Consider the following 22,009-nt stretch of genomic DNA (forward strand, 5'->3'; position numbering starts at 1 on the left):
GAGGCGATACATGACCCTGCACTGACAATAGCCAGGAGAGAAGGCGACACATGTCCCTGCACTGACAATAGACAGGAGAGGAGGCGATACATGTCCCTGCACTGACAATAGACAGGAGAGGAGGCGATACATGTCCCTGCACTGACAATAGACAGGAGAGGAGGCGATACATGTCCCTGCACTGACAATAGACAGGAGAGGAGGCGATACATGTCCCTGCACTGACAATAGCCAGGAGAGAAGGCGACACATGTCCCTGCACTGACAATAGACAGGAGAGGAGGCGATACATGTCCCTGTACTGACAATAGACAGGAGAGGAGGCGACACATGTCCCTGCACTGACAATAGACAGGAGAGGAGGCGACACATGTCCCTGCACTGACAATAGACAGGAGAGGAGGCGATACATGACCCTGCACTGACAATAGACAGGAGAGGAGGCGACACATGTCCCTGCACTGACAATAGACAGGAGAGGAGGCGATACATGTCCCTGTACTGACAATAGACAGGAGAGGAGGCGACACATGTCCCTGCACTGACAATAGACAGGAGAGGAGGCGATACATGACCCTGCACTGACAATGGACAGGAGAGGAGGCGACACATGTCCCTGCACTGACAATAGACAGGAGAGGAGGCGACACATGTCCCTGCACTGACAATAGACAGGAGAGGAGGCGACACATGTCCCTGCACTGACAATAGACAGGATAGGAGGCGATACATGTCCCTGCACTGACAATAGACAGGAGAGGAGGCGATACATGACCCTGCACTGACAATAGACAGGAGAGGAGGTGATACATGACCCTGCACTGACAATAGACAGGAGAGGAGGCGACACATGACCCTGCACTGACAATAGACAGGAGAGGAGGCGACACATGACCCTGCACTGACAATAGACAGGAGAGGAGGCGATACATGACCCTGCACTGACAATAGACAGGAGAGGAGGCGATACATGACCCTGCACTGACAATGGACAGGAGGCGATACATGACCCTGCACTGACAATAGACAGGAGAGGAGGCGATACATGTCCCTGCACTGACAATAGACAGGAGAGGAGGCGATACATGTCCCTGCACTGACAATAGACAGTATAGGAGGCGGCACATGTCCCTGCACTGACAATAGACAGGAGAGGAGGCGACACATGTCCCTGCACTGACAATAGACAGGATAGGAGGCGATACATGTCCCTGCACTGACAATAGCCAGGAGAGAAGGCGACACATGTCCCTGCACTGACAATAGACAGGAGAGGAGGCGATACATGACCCTGCACTGACAATAGACAGGAGAGGAGGCGACACATGTCCCTGCACTGACAATAGACAGGAGAGGAGGCGACACATGTCCCTGCACTGACAATAGACAGGAGAGGAGGCGACACATGTCCCTGCACTGACAATAGACAGGATAGGAGGCGATACATGTCCCTGCACTGACAATAGACAGGAGAGGAGGCGATACATGACCCTGCACTGACAATAGACAGGAGAGGAGGCGATACATGACCCTGCACTGACAATAGACAGGAGAGGAGGCGACACATGACCCTGCACTGACAATAGACAGGAGAGGAGGCGACACATGACCCTGCACTGACAATAGACAGGAGAGGAGGCGATACATGACCCTGCACTGACAATAGACAGGAGAGGAGGCGACACATGTCCCTGCACTGACAATAGCCAGGAGAGAAGGCGACACATGTCCCTGCACTGACAATAGACAGGAGAGGAGGCGACACATGTCCCTGCACTGACAATAGCCAGGAGAGAAGGCGACACATGTCCCTGCACTGACAATAGACAGGAGAGGAGGCGACACATGTCCCTGCACTGACAATAGACAGGAGAGGAGGCGACACATGTCCCTGCACTGACAATGGACAGGAGAGGAGGCGATACATGTCCCTGCACTGACAATAGACAGGAGAGGAGGCGACACATGACCCTGCACTGACAATAGACAGGAGAGGAGGCGATACATGACCCTGCACTGACAATAGACAGGAGAGGAGGCGATACATGACCCTGCACTGACAATAGACAGGAGAGGAGGCGATACATGTCCCTGCACTGACAATAGACAGGAGAGGAGGCGGCACATGTCCCTGCACTGACAATAGACAGGAGAGGAGGCGATACATGACCCTGCACTGACAATGGACAGGAGGCGATACATGACCCTGCACTGACAATAGACAGGAGAGGAGGCGATACATGATCCTGCACTGACAATAGACAGGAGAGGAGGCGATACATGACCCTGCACTGACAATAGACAGGAGAGGAGGCGATACATGTCCCTGCACTGACAATAGACAGGAGAGGAGGCGATACATGACCCTGCACTGACAATAGACAGGAGAGGAGGCGATACATGTCCCTGCACTGACAATAGACAGGAGAGGAGGCGATACATGACCCTGCACTGACAATAGACAGGAGAGGAGGCGATACATGTCCCTGCACTGACAATAGACAGGAGAGGAGGCGATACATGTCCCTGCACTGACAATAGACAGGAGAGGAGGCGATACATGACCCTGCACTGACAATAGACAGGAGAGGAGGCGATACATGACCCTGCACTGACAATAGACAGGATAGGAGGCGACACATGACCCTGCACTGACAATAGACAGGAGAGGAGGCAATACATGACCCTGCACTGACAATAGACAGGAGAGGAGGCAATACATGACCCTGCACTGACAATAGACAGGAGAGGAGGCGATACATGACCCTGCACTGACAATAGACAGGAGAGGAGGCGACACATGTCCCTGCACTGACAATAGACAGGAGAGGAGGCGACACATGACCCTGCACTGACAATAGACAGGAGAGGAGGCGACACATGACCCTGCACTGACAATAAACAGGAGAGGAGACGATACATGACCCTGCACTGACAATAGACAGGAGAGGAGGCGATACATGACCCTGCACTGACAATAGACAGGAGAGGAGGCGATACATGACCCTGCACTGACAATAGACAGTATAGGAGGCGATACATGACCCTGCACTGACAATAGACAGGAAAGGAGGCGATACATGTCCCTGCACTGACAATAGACAGGAGAGGAGGCGATACATGTCCCTGCACTGACAATAGACAGGAGAGGAGGCGGCACATGTCTCTGCACTGACAATAGACAGTATAGGAGGCGGCACATGTCCCTGCACTGACAATAGACAGGATAGGAGGCGACACATGTCCCTGCACTGACAATAGACAGGATAGGAGGCGATACATGTCCCTGCACTGACAATAGACAGTATAGGAGGCGGCACATGTCCCTGCACTGACAATAGACAGGATAGGAGGCGACACATGTCCCTGCACTGACAATAGACAGGATAGGAGGCGATACATGACCCTGCACTGACAATGGACAGGAGAGGAGGCGATACATGACCCTGCACTGACAATAGACAGGAGAAGAGGCGATACATGACCCTGCACTGACAATAGACAGGAGAAGAGGCGACACATGTCCCTGCACTGACAATAGACAGGAGAGGAGGCGATACATGACCCTGCACTGACAATAGACAGTATAGGAGGCGGCACATGACCCTGCACTGACAATAGACAGGATAGGAGGCGACACATGTCCCTGCACTGACAATAGACAGGATAGGAGGCGATACATGACCCTGCACTGACAATGGACAGGAGAGGAGGCGATACATGACCCTGCACTGACAATAGACAGGAGAAGAGGCGATACATGACCCTGCACTGACAATAGACAGGAGAGGAGGCGATACATGACCCTGCACTGACAATAGACAGGAGAGGAGGTGATACATGACCCTGCACTGACAATAGACAGTATAGGAGGCGGCACATGACCCTGCACTGACAATAGACAGGAGAGGAGGCGATACATGACCCTGCACTGACAATAGACAGAAGAGGAGGCGATACATGACCCTGCACTGACAATAGACAGGAGAAGAGGCGATACATGACCCTGCACTGACAATAGCCAGTATAGGAGGCGATACATGACCCTGCACTGACAATAGACAGGAGAGGAGGCGATACATGACCCTGCACTGACAATAGACAGGAGAGGAGGCGATACATGACCCTGCACTGACAATAGACAGGAGAGGAGGCGATACATGTCCCTGCACTGACAATAGCCAGTATAGGAGGCGATACATGACCCTGCACTGACAATAGACAGGAGAGGAGGCGATACATGACCCTGCACTGACAATAGACAGGAGAGGAGGCGACACATGTCCCTGCACTGACAATAGACAGTATAGGAGGCGGCACATGTCCCTGCACTGACAATAGACAGTATAGGAGGCGACACATGTCCCTGCACTGACAATAGACAGGAGAGGAGGCGATACATGTCCCTGCACTGACAATAGACAGGAGAGGAGGCGATACATGACCCTGCACTGACAATAGACAGGAGAGGAGGCGATACATGACCCTGCACTGACAATAGACAGTATAGGAGGCGACACATGTCCCTGCACTGACAATGGACAGGAGAGGAGGCGATACATGACCCTGCACTGACAATAGACAGGAGAGGAGGCGACACATGTCCCTGCACTGACAATGGACAGGAGAGGAGGCGATACATGTCCCTGCACTGACAATGGACAGGAGAGGAGGCGATACATGTCCCTGCACTGACAATGGACAGGAGAGGAGGCGATACATGTCCCTGCACTGACAATAGACAGGAGAGGAGGCGATACATGTCCCTGCACTGACAATAGACAGGAGAGGAGGCGATACATGTCCCTGCACTGACAATAGACAGGATAGGTGGCGATACATGTCCCTGCACTGACAATAGACAGGAGAGGAGGCGATACATGTCCCTGCACTGACAATAGACAGGATAGGTGGCGATACATGTCCCTGCACTGACAATAGACAGGAGAGGAGGCGATACATGTCCCTGCACTGACAATAGACAGGAGAGGAGGCGATACATGACCCTGCACTGACAATAGACAGGAGAGGAGGCGATACATGTCCCTGCACTGACAATAGACAGGAGAGGAGGCGATACATGTCCCTGCACTGACAATAGACAGGAGAGGAGGCGATACATGACCCTGCACTGACAATAGACAGGATAGGTGGCGATACATGTCCCTGCACTGACAATATACAGGATAGGTGGCGATACATGTCCCTGCACTGACAATAGACAGGAGAGGAGGCGATACATGACCCTGTACTGACAATAGACAGTATAGGAGGCGACACATGTCCCTGCACTGACAATGGACAGGAGGCGATACATGACCCTGCACTGACAATAGACAGGAGAGGAGGCGATACATGTCCCTGCACTGACAATAGACAGGAGAGGAGGCGATACATGTCCCTGCACTGACAATAGACAGGAGAGGAGGCGATACATGTCCCTGCACTGACAATAGACAGGAGAGGAGGCGATACATGTCCCTGCACTGACAATAGACAGGATAGGTGGCGATACATGTCCCTGCACTGACAATGGACAGGAGGCGATACATGACCCTGCACTGACAATAGACAGGAGAGGAGGCGATACATGACCCTGCACTGACAATAGACAGGAGAGGAGGCGATACATGACCCTGCACTGACAATAGACAGGAGAGGAGGCGACACATGTCCCTGCACTTACAATAGACAGGAGAAGAGGCGATACATGTCCCTGCACTGACAATAGACAGGAGAGGAGGCGATACATGACCCTGCACTGACAATAGACAGGAGAGGAGGCGATACATGACCCTGCACTGACAATAGACAGGAGAGGAGGCGATACATGACCCTGCACTGACAATAGACAGTATAGGAGGCGATACATGTCCCTGCACTGACAATAGACAGGATAGGAGGTGATACATGACCCTGCACTGACAATAGACAAGAGAGGAGGCGATACATGACCCTGCACTGACAATAGACAGTATAAGAGGCGATACATGTCCCTGCACTGACAATGGACAGGAGAGGAGGCGATACATGACCCTGCACTGACAATGGACAGGAGGCGATACATGACCCTGCACTGACAATAGACAGGAGAAGAGGCGATACATGACCCTGCACTGACAATAGACAGGAGAGGAGGCGATACATGACCCTGCACTGACAATAGAAAGGAGAGGAGGCGATACATGACCCTGCACTGACAATAGACAGGATAGGAGGTGATACATGACCCTGCACTGACAATAGACAAGAGAGGAGGCGATACATGTCCCTGCACTGACAATAGACAGGATAGGAGGTGATACATGACCCTGCACTGACAATAGAAAGGAGAGGAGGCGATACATGACCCTGCACTGAAAATAGACAGGAGAGGAGGCGATACATGACCCTGCACTGACAATAGACAGGAGAGGAGGCGATACATGACCCTGCACTGACAATAGACAGGAGAGGAGGCGATACATGACCCTCCACTGACAATAGACAGGAGAGGAGGCGATACATGACCCTGCATTGACAATGGACAGGAGGCGATACATGACCCTGCACTGACAATAGACAAAAGAGGAGGCGATACATGACCCTGCACTGACAATAGACAGGAGAGGAGGCGACACATGTCCCTGCACTGACAATAGACAGGAGAGGAGGCGATACATGACCCTGCACTGACAATAGACAGGAGAGGAGGCGATACATGACCCTGCACTGACAATAGATAGGAGAGGAGGCGATACATGACCCTGCACTGACAATAGACAGGAGAGGAGGCGATACATGTCCCTGCACTGACAATAGACAGGAGAGGAGGCGATACATGTCCCTGCACTGACAATAGACAGTATAGGAGGCGATACATGACCCTGCACTGACAATGGACAGGAGAGGAGGCGATACATGTCCCTGCACTGACAATAGACAGGAGAGGAGGCGACACATGACCCTGCACTGACAATAGACAGGAGAGGAGGCGATACATGTCCCTGCACAAAGCCTGCGTGTACAGAGCCAGAGATGACCCACACAAAGCCTGTGTGTACTGAGCCAGGGATGACCCACACAAAGCCTGCGTGTACAGAGCCAGGGATGACCCACACAAAGCCTGTGTGTACTGAGCCAGGGATGACCCACACAAAGCCTGTGTGTACAGAGCCAGGGATGACCCACACAAAGCCTGTGTGTACTGAGCCAGGGATGACCCACACAAAGCCTGTGTGTACAGAGCCAGGGATGACCCACACAAAGCCTGCGTGTACTGAGCCAGTGATGACCCACACAAAGCCTGTGTGTACAGAGCCAGAGATGACCCACACAAAGCCTGTGTGTACAGAGCCAGAGATGACCCACACAAAGCCTGTGTGTACTGAGCCAGTGATGACCCACACAAAGCCTGTGTGTACAGAGCCAGAGATGACCCACACAAAGCCTGTGTGTACAGAGCCAGAGATGACCCACACAAAGCCTGTGTGTACAGAGCCAGAGATGACCCACACAAAGCCTGTGTGTACTGAGCCAGTGATGACCCACACAAAGCCTGTGTGTACAGAGCCGGGGATGACCCACACAAAGCCTGTGTGTACAGGGCCAGAGATGACCCACACAAAGCCTGTGTGTACAGAGCCGGGGATGACCCACACAAAGCCTGCGTGTACAGAGCCGGGGATGACCCACACAAAGCCTGTGTGTACAGAGCCAGAGATGACCCACACAAAGCCTGTGTGTACAGAGCCGGGGATGACCCACACAAAGCCTGTGTGTACAGGGCCGGGGATGACCCACACAAAGCCTGTGTGTACAGAGCCAGAGATGACCCACACAAAGCCTGTGTGTACTGAGCCAGGGATGACCCACACAAAGCCTGTGTGTACAGAGCCAGAGATGACCCACACAAAGCCTGTGTGTACAGAGCCGGGGATGACCCACACAAAGCCTGCGTGTACAGAGCCGGGGATGACCCACACAAAGCCTGTGTGTACTGAGCCGGGGATGACCCACACAAAGCCTGCGTGTACAGAGCCAGGGATGACCCACACAAAGCCTGTGTGTACAGGGCCGGGGATGACCCACACAAAGCCTGCGTGTACAGGGCCGGGGATGACCCACACAAAGCCTGTGTGTACAGAGCCAGAGATGACCCACACAAAGCCTGCGTGTACAGAGCCAGGGATGACCCACACAAAGCCTGTGTGTACAGAGCCAGAGATGACCCACACAAAGCCTGTGTGTACAGAGCCAGTGATGACCCACACAAAGCCTGCGTGTACAGAGCCAGAGATGACCCACACAAAGCCTGTGTGTACAGAGCCAGTGATGACCCACACAAAGCCTGTGTGTACAGGGCCGGGGATGACCCACACAAAGCCTGCGTGTACAGAGCCGGAGATGACCCACACAAAGCCTGTGTGTACAGAGCCGGGGATGACCCACACAAAGCCTGTGTGTACAGAGCCGGGGATGACCCACACAAAGCCTGCGTGTACAGAGCCGGGGATGACCCACACAAAGCCTGTGTGTACAGGGCCGGGGATGACCCACACAAAGCCTGTGTGTACAGGGCCGGGGATGACCCACACAAAGCCTGTGTGTACAGAGCCGGAGATGACCCACACAAAGCCTGTGTGTACAGAGCCGGAGATGACCCACACAAAGCCTGCGTGTACAGGGCCGGGGATGACCCACACAAAGCCTGTGTGTACAGGGCCGGGGATGACCCACACAAAGCCTGTGTGTACAGAGCCGGGGATGACCCACTTCCAGATGCCCCAGGCCCTTCCCTCCCAAGAGCCAAAATGATTCATAACCAGAGTTAATGAAGGCACAGAACGGCCCCATTCATATCAGGGCCGGGAGCCATGGCGTAAAATGTGAGGGGGCTGGACACTGCCCCAAAAACAAGGAGAAGAATGGAGGCTGTCAGAGACGGAGATGTGCGTCTTGTGAAGTCATGTGCAGCTGGAGAGGAATCTACAAGGAATTGTGCGCTCCGTCATGTTAACTCCTATAGACCCTGGAATCTGGTGATCCGCTCACTCCCTGCGGCCATTCCTGAAGACGTCTCTCCGGGTTCTCCAGGAGGGCCAGGTGTATAGCAGTGTATACAGATTGACGGAGCAGCCATTTCCCATTGCTTCAATGAGTCCTTGGCCTGAAAACGTCAAGTGTAAATAAATGACTAAGATCGATCTGCGCAGGTCACAGCGAATCTCCCCGGAAGAAAGCTGGACGCCGACAGAAATCCCGAAAAGAGCAAATAGGAAATAAAATGTGATCCGGGGCTATCTAACCGATACGTTCCTCATTACAGCTCCATCCCTCCTAGTATCTAACCTCGCGTCCAGTCACATGGATGGGGGATGGGTATACAGCTTTATTCTTTAGGGGTTATTTCAAGAATTGGGGAAAGTTGGGTGAACTTTTGTGTTGAATCAATACACGGAAAGACATAAAACCAAGATCATCCATATAAACGAACGATCAACTACACCAAAGAGGAGAGCGCTCATCGGGGCATGATGGGAGTAGTAGTTTCACGGCCCGTCGTATTTGGAGGCTCGGACCCTCCAGTGCCCGCCGGGAGAAGAGTGAAGCAATCATTTACATATTTCCCACTGCGTCTGAAGGAAGAGAGCGGAGATCTGGAAAGTCAGAAAAGGAATTGGCCGAGTTATAAATAGGATAAAAGGAAGAGAGAAAATTCCGGGTATTTGGCAGGAGCCTGAATGAATGACTGTGAATGAGTGTGGAGCGTAAGAATGAGTAGACGGCCGTGTCCTGTGTGTCAGGCTGTGACTACATCCTATCCGCCTGCCGCCCAGCCTGGGAGCGGACCACAGTCACCCCACTGACAGGCAGCAGCCCCCCGGGGAGGAAGGACAGGGGTCTCAACACTTTCTACTACAACACCGGGGGAGGAAGGATGGGGGTCCCAGCGCTTTCTACTACAACACCGGGGGAGGAAGGATGGGGGTCCCAGCGCTTTCTACTACGACATCGGCGGAGGAAGGATGGGGGTCCCAGCGCTTTCTACTACAACACCGGGGGAGGAAGGACAGGGGTCTCAACACTTTCTACTACAACATCGGGGGAGGAAGGATGGGGGTCCCAGCGCTTTCTACTACAACACCGGGGGAGGAAGGATGGGGGTCCCAGCGCTTTCTACTACGACATCGGCGGAGGAAGGATGGGGGTCCCAGCGCTTTCTACTACGACATCGGGGGAGGAAGGACGGGGGTCTCAACACTTTCTACTACAACACCGGGGGAGGAAGGACAGGGGTCTCAACACTTTCTACTACAACATCGAGGGAGGAAGGATAGGGGTCTCAACACTTTCTACTACAACACCGGGGGAGGAAGGACAGGTGTCTCAACACTTTCTACTACGACACCGGGGGAGGAAGGACGGGGGTCTGAACACTTTCTACTACGACATCGGGGGAGGAAGGACGGGGGTCTCAACACTTTCTACTACGACATCGGGGGAGGAAGGACGGGGGTCTCAACACTTTCTACTACGACACCGGGGGAGGAAGGACCGGGGTCTCAACACTTTCTACTACAACATCGGGGGAGGAAGGATGGGGGTCCCAGCGCTTTCTACTACGACATCGGGGGAGGAAGGACAGGGGTCTGAACACTTTCTAGTACGACACTGGGAGAGGAAGGACGGGGGTCCCAGCACTTTCTACTACGACACCAGGGGAGGGGAGGAAGGACGGGGGTCCCAGAGCTTTCTACTACAACACTGGAGGCGGAAGGACGGTGGTTCCAGCGCTTTCTACTACGAGACTGGGTGAGGAAGGTTGGGGGTCCCAGAGCTATCTACTACGACACAGGGGGAGGAAGGACCGGGGTCCCAGAGCTATCTACTACGACACAAAGGGAGGAAGGACCGGGGTCCCAGAGCTATCTACTATGACACAGGGGGAGGAAGGATGGGGGTCCCAGCGCTTTCTACTCCGGCACTGGGGTGAGCTCGCACTCTGATCCAGACAGGATATAAGTGACAACATTTTTATTAAACCCGGTTATACAAAGATTTTTAGTCAATAATACATGGATTATAAATGCTCTTGAAGATCCCATCACACACAGCTCCTATGCACCGGAGATCTGCATTACACAAAAAATACCAAAGAAAATTTAATGGGATTAAAACAATGAATAATTTTATTAATAAAAAGCATAGTGACAAAAATAGCAGAAAGAAACAGGGTGTCACAATGTGATAAAATTAATTAATAAAAGGTCAACAAACACCACCACAGCATTAATTATAACTGTAACTGGACTGCCATCCAGAAAGAAGTGTGGATGCACATAAAGAACAGCAGCAGCACAAGTTGTGCAAGGTCTACCTCCTGATGAAGGAGACGACGAAACGCACGTCGGGGGGCATCATATGTGCACACAGTCCACGTAATAAAAGTGCTACATGCGAGGTCCAGCCCCTGATGAAGGAGATGCTGAAATGCACATTGGGGTGGGCATGACGTGTGCACACTGTCCCTGTACATTAGTCAGCTATATATTTATATATGAGTGCTCTCGTCAGCTATTACATATGACCTGCTGCAGAGTTGTGCTGGCCGTCATTCACACCTTACTATATGGAATTATTTGATGCATGAGCAGTTTTTAAACATGTTGAAACTTTCATATTTACATCAACTTTATATGCAGCCTCGCATGTAGCACTTTCATCACCCGGACAGAGTGCACATGTAACGCCCATCCTGACGTGTGTTTCAACGTCTCATTCATCAGAGGGTGGACCTCGCATGTAGTAGTTTCATCACCTGGATGGTATGCACACGCGACTCAAATCCCCACGTGCGTTTCGGCATCTCCTTCATCACGAGATGGATCTCCCAAGTACCATTTTCATTACCCGGACGGTGTGCACATGTGGCGCCCACCCCGACGTGCGTTTCGGCGTCTCCATCAGGGGGTGGACCTTGCACGTCCTGTGCTGCTGCGGTTATTTGTGTGGATCCACATTTCTTTCTGGATGGCAGTCCAGTTACACAGTTATAATGCTGTGGTGGTGTATGTTGAGCTTTTATTCATTGTTATTACATTGTGACGCCTCGTTTTTTTCTGCTATTTTTTCGTCACTGTGCTTTTTATTAAGTTATTCATTGTTTTGATACCATTACGTTTTTATGTTTGGTTCTTTATGCATCTATTTCTTTAAGGTCTCCTATATGTCCACAACCAGTGCACTATTCACCGTATAATCATTTCCCAGTTGATACTGCTTTGTAGTTATGTAATTTGTTGCATTTACGGTTGGGTTTTCTTGACTTTTGTAGCTGCACTACTCAAAATGCAGAATTGCTCGTGTCTGCTGAGATTATTGAAAACCTGCATTACTTCTACTTACAGCACAGAGACAATGGGATATCATATAGATGGGAGCGGTCAGTAAACAGACTGGCCCCCTCTTGGGCCTAGGTGGGTGAGATCCTGTTTATTTGGCAGCACTTTATAAGCACAGCCTGTCATGAGTGGCTGGACCACTGCGGACATTACACATCAGCGCTTTAAATCTCACACACAAAGACGATGAAGTGTCGTGTGCAGATGTTTTATCAGCTCTTCAGCCCAATAGATTGTCTCCGGCAACCTCCAGAGCTGTGCTCACAATTCTACAGGTTGCCCTTGGAAACAGACATAACTTATCATCTCCGTCCTCCTCAGTAATCTCACATGCACAACAATGGACACAGGGACATTACACCATGTTCCAAATTATTATGCAAATTATATTTTTCTCTGATTTTCCTAAATGGTGGGTGCAGATGACCGTCCGTCTAATAAAGTCATCACCCGTTACAGGATACATGGAATTTTATTGAAGAAACCTCCCAATGATCACAGTACAGTGGAACCTTGCTTAACGAGAACAATCCGTTCTGGGACTGTGCTTGTTAATCAAGGTACTCGTTCAGCAGAGCAAGATTTCCCATAAGAAATCATTGCAATGCTGACGATCCGTTCCACAGCTTCTAAAATGTCCCATCCTGGTCCCCTATTCCATCATTCCACACATGCACAAACACGCACAAACACACACACACACGCACAAACACACACACACAAACTCACACAAACTCACACACACAAACATACACAAACATACACAAACACGCACAAACACGCACATACATACACACACACACACAAACTCACACACAAACATACACAAACATGCACAAACACACACACACACACACGCACAAACACACACAAACTCACACAAACTCACACACACAAACATACACAAACATACACAAACACGCACAAACACGCACATACATACACACACACACAAACTCACACACAAACATACACAAACACGCACAAACACACACACACACGCACAAACACACACACACACACACACACACAAACTCACACAAACTCACACACACAAACATACACAAACATACACAAACACGCACATACATACACACACACACACAAACTCACACACAAACATACACAAACACGCACAAACACGCACATACATACACACACACACATACACACACACACACAAACTCACACAAACACACACAAACACGCACAAACACGCACATACATACACACAAACACGCACATACATACACACAAACACACACATACACACACAAACACACACATACACACAAACACACACATACACACACAAACACACACAAACACAAACTCACACAAACTCACACAAACACACATGCACACACACACACACACACACATATTATATGCTCACCTTACCTTCCGTTCCATCGCCGGTCTGCTGGGACTTGCTGTTCTCTGGTATGGGGCCGGGCTGTGTAACGCGTTACCATAACAACAAGGCAGGAACTTCCTGGCCATGGCGCTGACGTCAAAGGCAGAGCCGCTTGCCTCTGATTGGCCAGCGCTCTGCCTGTCATTAGCGGTGACAGGAAGTTCCTCCCTCGTCGCTATGGATGCAGATACACAGCGTGGACTGGAGCGCAGCGGCGCACTACAGCACCCAGGAGGCCGGCGATGAAACGAAAGGTAAACATATTATGTTATATTATATGCTCCCCTTACCTTCCGTTCCATCGCAGGCCTCCTGGGTCTTGTAGTTCGCCGCGAGGACGTCACAATGTACCCGGGAACTACAAGAACCATGAGACCGGTGGTGGAATGGAAGGTAAGGTGAGCATAATACTGTATGTGTGTGCATGTGTGTGTATTTGTGTGTGTTTGTGCGTACATGTGTGTGTTTGTGTGGACTGCACGTGCGGGTCAGAGTGTGGTGGTGGATGGACGGAACCGGAAGTGTGTGCGGTGAGGATTTCGCTCGTACAGCAAAGCTTTCTCGTAAAGCGGCTTACAAATTTACAGAAAGCTTTGCTTGTTAAGCGAAATTCTCGTTAAGAGGGTTACTCGTTATGCGAGGTACCACTGTAGAATCTTCCTGTTCCACATTATTAGGCACAGGAGAGTTTCTAAACATTTTATATGTTTTAAAGAAGTGAAAATGCTGATTTGTGGAATTTGCAGCATCAGGAGGTCACATTCACTGACATAAAAAGCTATTTAATCCAAAACCTCCTAACAGGCCACGTTACATGTAACATAGGAACCCTTCTGTGACGTCACAATTCTTGCATCCATTGAACTTGTGAGTTTTTGGAAAGTTTCTGCTTGAATTTCTTTGCATGATGTCAGAATCGCCTTCAGAGCTGCTGTTTTATGTGAACTGCCTCCCACCCTCATAGATCTTTTGCTTGATGATACTCCAAAAGGTTCTCTATAGGGTTGAGGTCAGGGGAAGATGGTGGCCACACCATGGGGTTATCTCCTTTTATGCCCATAGCAGCCAATGACACAGAGGTATTTTTTGCAGCATGAGATGGGGCATTGTCATATATGAAGATGATTTTGCTCCTGAAGACACGTTTCTGCTTTTTGTACCATGGAAGAAAGTTGTCAGTTAGAAACTCTATATACTTTGTAGGGTCATTTTCACACCTTCAGGAACCCTAAAGGGGCCTACCAGATGTCTCCCTATGATTCCAGCCCAAAGCATGACTCCTCCACCTTCTTGCTGATGTCGCAGCCTTGTTGGGACATGGTGGTCATCCACCAACCATTCACCACTCCATCCATCTGGACCATCCAGGGTTGCTCCACACTCATCAGTAAACAAGACTGTTTGAAAACTAGTCTTTATGTATGTCTGGGCCCACTGCAACATTTCTGCTTGTGAGCACTGGTTAGGGGTGGCTGAATAGTAGGTTTATGCACCACAGCAAGCCTCTGAAGGATCCTACACCTTGAGGTTCAAGGGACTCCAGAGGCAGCAGCAGCTTCATGTATCTGTTTGCTGATGTGTAATGGCTTTTTAGCAGCTGCTTTCTTAATCCGATGGACTCGCCTGGCAGAAACCTTCCTCATTCTGCCTTTATCAGCACGAATACGTATGTGCTCAGAATCAGCCACAGATCTCTTCACAGTACGATGATCACACGTTTTCCTGAAATATCTAATGTTTTCATCCCTTGTCCAAGGCATTGCACTATGTGATGCTTTTCGGCAGAAGAGAAATCCTTTTTCTTTCCCTTGTTACTTGAAAACTGTGGCTGCTTAATATTGTGGAACATCCAGTTTCCTTTCATTGGGCCTCACCTGGAAACTAATGATCACCGGGATCTGAGATTGAGTACAGTGATCAAAGACCCTGAGAAACAAAACCAGCAATGAGCTTCATTATAAATCGCTGGGACACATCCAATCTGCATAATAATTTGGAACATGGTGTATAGTGATGATGTCAGAATGGAACGGATGAAGGATCTGTTCATGCTGCTGAGTATTTTGCAGTTCTCTGCCCTATAGGTGTTGTCCTAGGTACATTATATGGAGGTTGGCCTGCCACTGACTATTTTGTAGTTTTCTGGCCTGTAGGTGTTGTCATAGGGACATTACATGGAGGGTGACTTACACTGACTATTTTGTAGTTTTCTGGCCTGTAGGTGTTGTCATAGGGACATTACATGGAGGGTGACTTACACTGACTATTTTGTAGTTTTCTGGCCTGTAGGTGTTGTCATGAGGACATTACATGGAGGGTAGCCTGCCACTGAGTATGTTGTAGTTCTCTGGCCTGTAGGTGTTGTCACAGGGACAGATTGCTCAGTCAGGGCCCAGTTCACACCTCTCATAGTGGAGGCAGGAATATTGCAGTGTGAGGACTGAGTCACCGGCCACAGTTGCTGACAATAACTCCCATCATGCGAGCCCATGAGCCTCATCCTCTGCCCCACAGTGAGGACGACACGTGCTGCTAGTAACACGTCATCACCAGTATCATCATTAGTAAATCTGCGGCTGCACTGGTTTCCAGCCACAGACTGGACCTCAGCCACTAATAATGATATTCAGAGCCATCACATCAAACCGTTATTTAGCTAAATAGTTAATGGACCATGAAAAAAGACCTTCAGGCACCTCATGACAACACTTCATGTGCCTGCATCCTGGCAGTGTTGTCCTAGGGCCCAGGGCTCCAAATTGGTAAATAGATTCAATGTTTAGTATTCTGTAGAATGACGGTAATAACTGATATACGTAGGATGGACAATGGAAAGGATGGACACTCGCAGCTGTATGGATCGCTTATAACAGGGATAAAACTATCAAGACTGAGCGTCACCACGAGTCACTAATAATCACCAGGAGCTGAGACCACACAAAGTACCAGCACTGCAGCTGCGGCAGCTTCACAGTGAGCATCATACACAGCACTCACCTGCTACATCCGGGCACGGCACCTCCTGGATTGCTACATCTTTCCACAATGGACGACTCCACTTATTCTGATCCTCATGCACTGGAAATTCATATGGGAGGTAAGGATCCTGGAAACTGCAGCTCTGAAAATACAGAAAACACAACTTAGAAGGCACAATATGGGGCCACGTGTTCTCACCAGATGACTAACAACTACGTCTACAGCCCTACCACACATCCAACCAAAGACCAATGCACAAACTGAAATATTTGTTATGGTTTCATCCTGTATTATACTCCAGAGCTGCACTCATAATTCTGCTGGTGCAGTCACTGTGTACATACATTACTGATCCTGAGTTACATACTATACTATACTCCAGAGCTGCACTCACGATTCTGTTGGTGCAGTCACTATGTACATACATTACTGATCCTGACATACTGCCTGTATTATACTCCAGAGCTGCACTCACTATTCTGCTGGTGCAGTCACTGTGCACATACATTACTGATCCTGAGATACCTCCTGTATCATACTCCAGAGCTGCACTCACTATTCTGCTGGTGCAGTCACTGTGTACATACATTACATTACTGATCCTGAGTTACCTCCTGTATTATACTCCAGAGCTGCACTCACTATTCTGCTGGTGCAATCACTGTTTACATACATTACTGGTCCTGAGTTACCTCCAGTATTATACTCCAGAGCTGCACTCACTATTCTGCTGGTGCAGTCACTGTGTACATACATTACATTACTGATCCTGAGATACCTCCTGTATCATACTCCAGAGCTGCACTCACTATTCTGCTGGTGCAATCACTGTTTACATACATTACTGGTCCTGAGTTACATCCTGTACTATACTCCAGAGCTGCACTCACTATTCTGCTGGTGCAGTCACTGTGTACATACATTACATTACTGATCCTGAGTTACCTCCTGTATTATACTCCAGAGCTGCACTCACTATTCTGCTGGTGCAGTCACTGTGTACATACATTACTGATCCTGAGTTACCTCCTGTATTATCCTCCAGAGCTGCACTCACTATTCTGCTGGTGCAGTCACTGTTTGCATACATTACTGATCCTGAGTTACCTCCTGTATTATACTCCAGAGCTGCACTCACTATTCTGTTGCTGCAGTCACTGTTTGCATACATTACTGATCCTGAGTTACCTCCTGTATTATCCTCCAGAGCTGCACTCACTATTCTGCTGGTGCAGTCACTGTTTGCATACATTACTGATCCTGTATTTCATCCAGGAGCTGCCCTCACTGTTCTGCTAGTTGTTTTTGTAAGTCATCATGAGGTTAGTGACCCAGGAGGGCTGTTTCTTGCCCTCCCTGTGTAGTCCTGTGCTGCAGGAGCAGATATGGCTATGCTGGGTGCACGTCTTGTCCATCACACTTGTGGTTAGGAGCCGGTGTGCAGCAATGAAGCTTTCTTCAGCTCAGTACAAGTCACACACGAGGCGCCGCTTCCTGTTGTGCTGCAGGTGCGCACACGTCTGATCCGCACACTTTCAGTTTGCCTTAAAAATGTTAACATTTCTGCAAGTTACTGTAAAATAGGTCACAGCGAGCGTCAGGAAAGTCAGAAGATTTGTATGCAACACAGGACTGTCGTAGACGTGAAGGTTTTGGGCCTTCCCCCTGCAGTGTATGTGATGATATCAATATATCAGGTCGCCCTGCCCGTATATATTGTATAACACTTGAGGCCTATGTGCCACACAGTGATTGCAATGTATGACTGGCATACAACTGTAGCAAACACTCAGCTGTTAGAAGAATTACTCTCTAGATCTGAACATGTTTTCTGCTAATGACAGCAAGCAGAGTTCTGAAAGCAGTTACACAAAAACGGAGCAATAACGCACACCCTCGACCATCGCTCCACTTAACAGGTCTCCTGATCCTTGGGGTTGGCACACCCTCGACCATCGCTCCACTTAACAGGTCTCCTGATCCTTGGGGTTGGCACACCCTCGACCATCGCTCCACTTAACAGGTCTCCTGATCCTTGGGGTTGGCACACCCTCGACCATCGCTCCACTTAACAGGTCTCCTGATCTTGGGGTTGGCACACCCTCGACCATCGCTCTACTTAACAGGTCTCCTGATCTTGGGGTCGGCACACCCTCGACCATCGCTCCACTTAACAGGTCTCCTGATCCTTGGGGTTGGCACACCCTCGACCATCGCTCTACTTAACAGGTCTCCTGATCTTGGGGTCGGCACACCCTCGATCATCACTCTACTTAACAAGTCTCCTGATCTTGGGGTTGGCACACCCTCGACCATCGCTCCACTTAACAGGTCTCCTGATCTTGGAGTCGGCACACCCTCGATCATCACTCTACTTAACAGGTCTCCTGATCTTGGGTTTGGCACACCCTCAATCATCACTCTACTTAACAGGTCTCCTGATCTTGGGGTCGGCACACCCTCGATCATCACTCCACTTAACAGGTCTCCTGATCTTGGGGTTGGCACACCCTCGACCATCGCTCCACTTAACAGGTCTCCTGATCCTTGGGGTTGGCACACCCTCGATCATCACTCTACTTAACAGATCTCCTGATCTTGGAGTCGGCACACCCTCGATCATCACTCCACTTAACAGGTCTCCTGATCTTGGGGTTGGCACACCCTCGATCATCACTCCACTTAACAGGTCTCCTGATCTTGGGGTCGGCACATCCTTCGACCATCGCTCCACTTAACAGGTCTCCTGCTCTTGGGGTCGGCACATCCTCGACCATCGCTCCACTTAACAGGTCTCCTGATCTTGGGGTCGGCACACCATCGACCATCGCTCCACTTAACGGGTCTCCTGATCTTGGGGTCAGCACATTTTCTACCATCGGTCCACCTAACAGGTCTCCTGATCTTGGGGTCGGCACATCTTCGACCATTGCTTCACTTAACGGGTCTCATGATCTTGGGGTCGGCACATTTTCTACCATCGCTCCACTTAACGGGTCTCATGATCTTGGGGTCGGCACATCTTCGACCACTGCTTCACTTAACGGGTCTCATGATCTTGGGGTCGGCACATTCTTGACCATCGGTCCACCTAACAGGTCTCCTGATCTTTGGGGTCATCGCATCCTCGACCATCGCTCCACTTAACAGGTCTCCTGATCTTGAGGTTGGGCACATCCTCGACCATCGCTCCACTTAACAGGACTCCTGAGCCTTGGGGTCGGTTTGGGTCCCAGCAGTCGGACTGTTTTACAGAAGTTTGGGCAAGCAAACTATTAGGACAATTCAAGGAACGCTTAAGCAGACATCACATTTGACTGTGGAATCAATAGTGTAGTCTGATGAAGGGTATAAAACCCAAAACGTTGCCATCTTTCACCTTATACCAATTATATTGCACTTGATGTGGTGTCAGCTGGATAAGGGAAATACAAGTGCAGCAGCGGATTTTGTGCCCGAGCTGTACAAATCTCCACTGGAACAAGCGCCCGTCCTTGCCCTTCACGCATTGGGGGCAGTGCAAACCAATTATGCTTGACGCTCGTCCACTCAGGCAGGACAAGGATCTAACACGTCAAATCCTAAAGTTTCCACAGAGATAACCGTGCCAGACATCTCTGGTGGCCGCTTATCTCACCCTAATATTGAAAGGCCCGCTACATGTTTAGAAGTACATATTGTGATAGGGTCGTTACCAGCTCTGCAAGAGCAAAAGTAATGAGCCATAAAGACGGCAGAAGGAGGAGAATTCACTGCGACTTCAGAGATTACTGAGAAGGGTACAGTCATCAGGAACCGATACAGCACTGAAAGGGAAACTGATGGCGGCTTCCTGTAACCTGCAGTCACTGACATTACCGGCACCGAGGATACAAAGTAACACCCAATGCACAGAGATAGTGACCGACAGCAGCCAAAAATGATCAAGACGCTCCAAACTGATGATGCAGCTAATAGAGAGAAGACTGACGGCTGCAGTAGTGTCAGCAGCCGCTGGAGAGTATTGCCTGGACTGAAAGAAGGCACACAGCAACGTCACAGTACAGAGATAACGCACACCGCTGCGTCACAGTATGGGGATTACACACTCCGCAACATCACAATACAGAGATAAGGCACGCCGAAGCGACACAGTACAGAGATAATACACACAGTGATGTCACAGTACAGGGATAATACACAGCAATGTCACAGTACAGGGATAATACACACAGTGATGTCACAGTACAGGATAATACACACAGCAATGTCACAGTACAGGGATAATACACACAGTGATGTCACAGTACAGGATAATACACACAGCAATGTCACAGTACAGGGATAATACACACAGTGATGTCACAGTACAGGGATAATACACACAGTGATGTCACAGTACAGGGATAATACACACAGTGATGTCACAGTACAGGGATAATACACACAGTGATGTCACAGTACAGGGATAATACACACAGTGATGTCACAGTACAGGGATAATGCACACAGTGATGTCACAGTACAGGGATAATACACACAGTGATGTCACAGTACAGGGATAATGCACACAGTGATGTCACAGTACTGGACAATACACACAGTGATGTCACAATACAGGGATAATACACACAGTGATGTCACAGTACAGGGATAATACACACAGTGATGTCACAGTACAGGGATAATGCACACAGTGATGTCACAGTACAGGGATAATACACACAGTGATGTCACAGTACAGGATAATACACACAGTGATGTCACAGTACAGGGATAATGCACACAGTGATGTCACAGTACAGGGATAATACACACAGTGATGTCACAGTACAGGGATAATGCACACAGTGATGTCACAGTACAGGGATATTGCACACAGTGATGTCACAGTACAGGGATAATGCACACAGTGATGTCACAGTACAGGGATAATACACACAGTGATGTAACAGTACAGGGATAATGCACACAGCAACGTCACAGTACAGGGATAATACACACAGTGATGTCACAGTACAGGGATAATACACACAGTGATGTCACAGTACAGGGATAATGCACACAGTGATGTCACAGTACAGGGATAATACACACAGTGATGTCACAGTACAGGATAATACACACAGTGATGTCACAGTACAGGGATAATGCACACAGTGATGTCACAGTACAGGGATAATACACACAGTGATGTCACAGTACAGGGATAATGCACACAGCAACGTCACAGTACAGGATAATACACACA

At 49.7% G+C, this 22,009-nt stretch overlaps 1 protein-coding gene across 2 annotated transcripts in view; it reads right to left on the bottom strand.

Annotated features, from left to right (window-relative positions):
* ETS1 (ETS proto-oncogene 1, transcription factor) overlaps positions 1–22,009 on the bottom strand; it is a 193,009-nt gene that overhangs the window by 145,711 nt on the left and 25,289 nt on the right. For both annotated transcript variants that reach the window (XM_075329448.1, XM_075329447.1), the window contains exon 3: positions 16,798–16,921. In XM_075329448.1, coding sequence (XP_075185563.1) covers positions 16,798–16,921 — 124 coding nt within the window. The remainder of the gene's footprint in view (positions 1–16,797; positions 16,922–22,009) is intronic.

The sequence above is a fragment of the Anomaloglossus baeobatrachus genome, chromosome 11 (assembly GCF_048569485.1).
Source record: "Anomaloglossus baeobatrachus isolate aAnoBae1 chromosome 11, aAnoBae1.hap1, whole genome shotgun sequence".
Lineage (NCBI taxonomy): Eukaryota > Metazoa > Chordata > Amphibia > Anura > Aromobatidae > Anomaloglossus > Anomaloglossus baeobatrachus.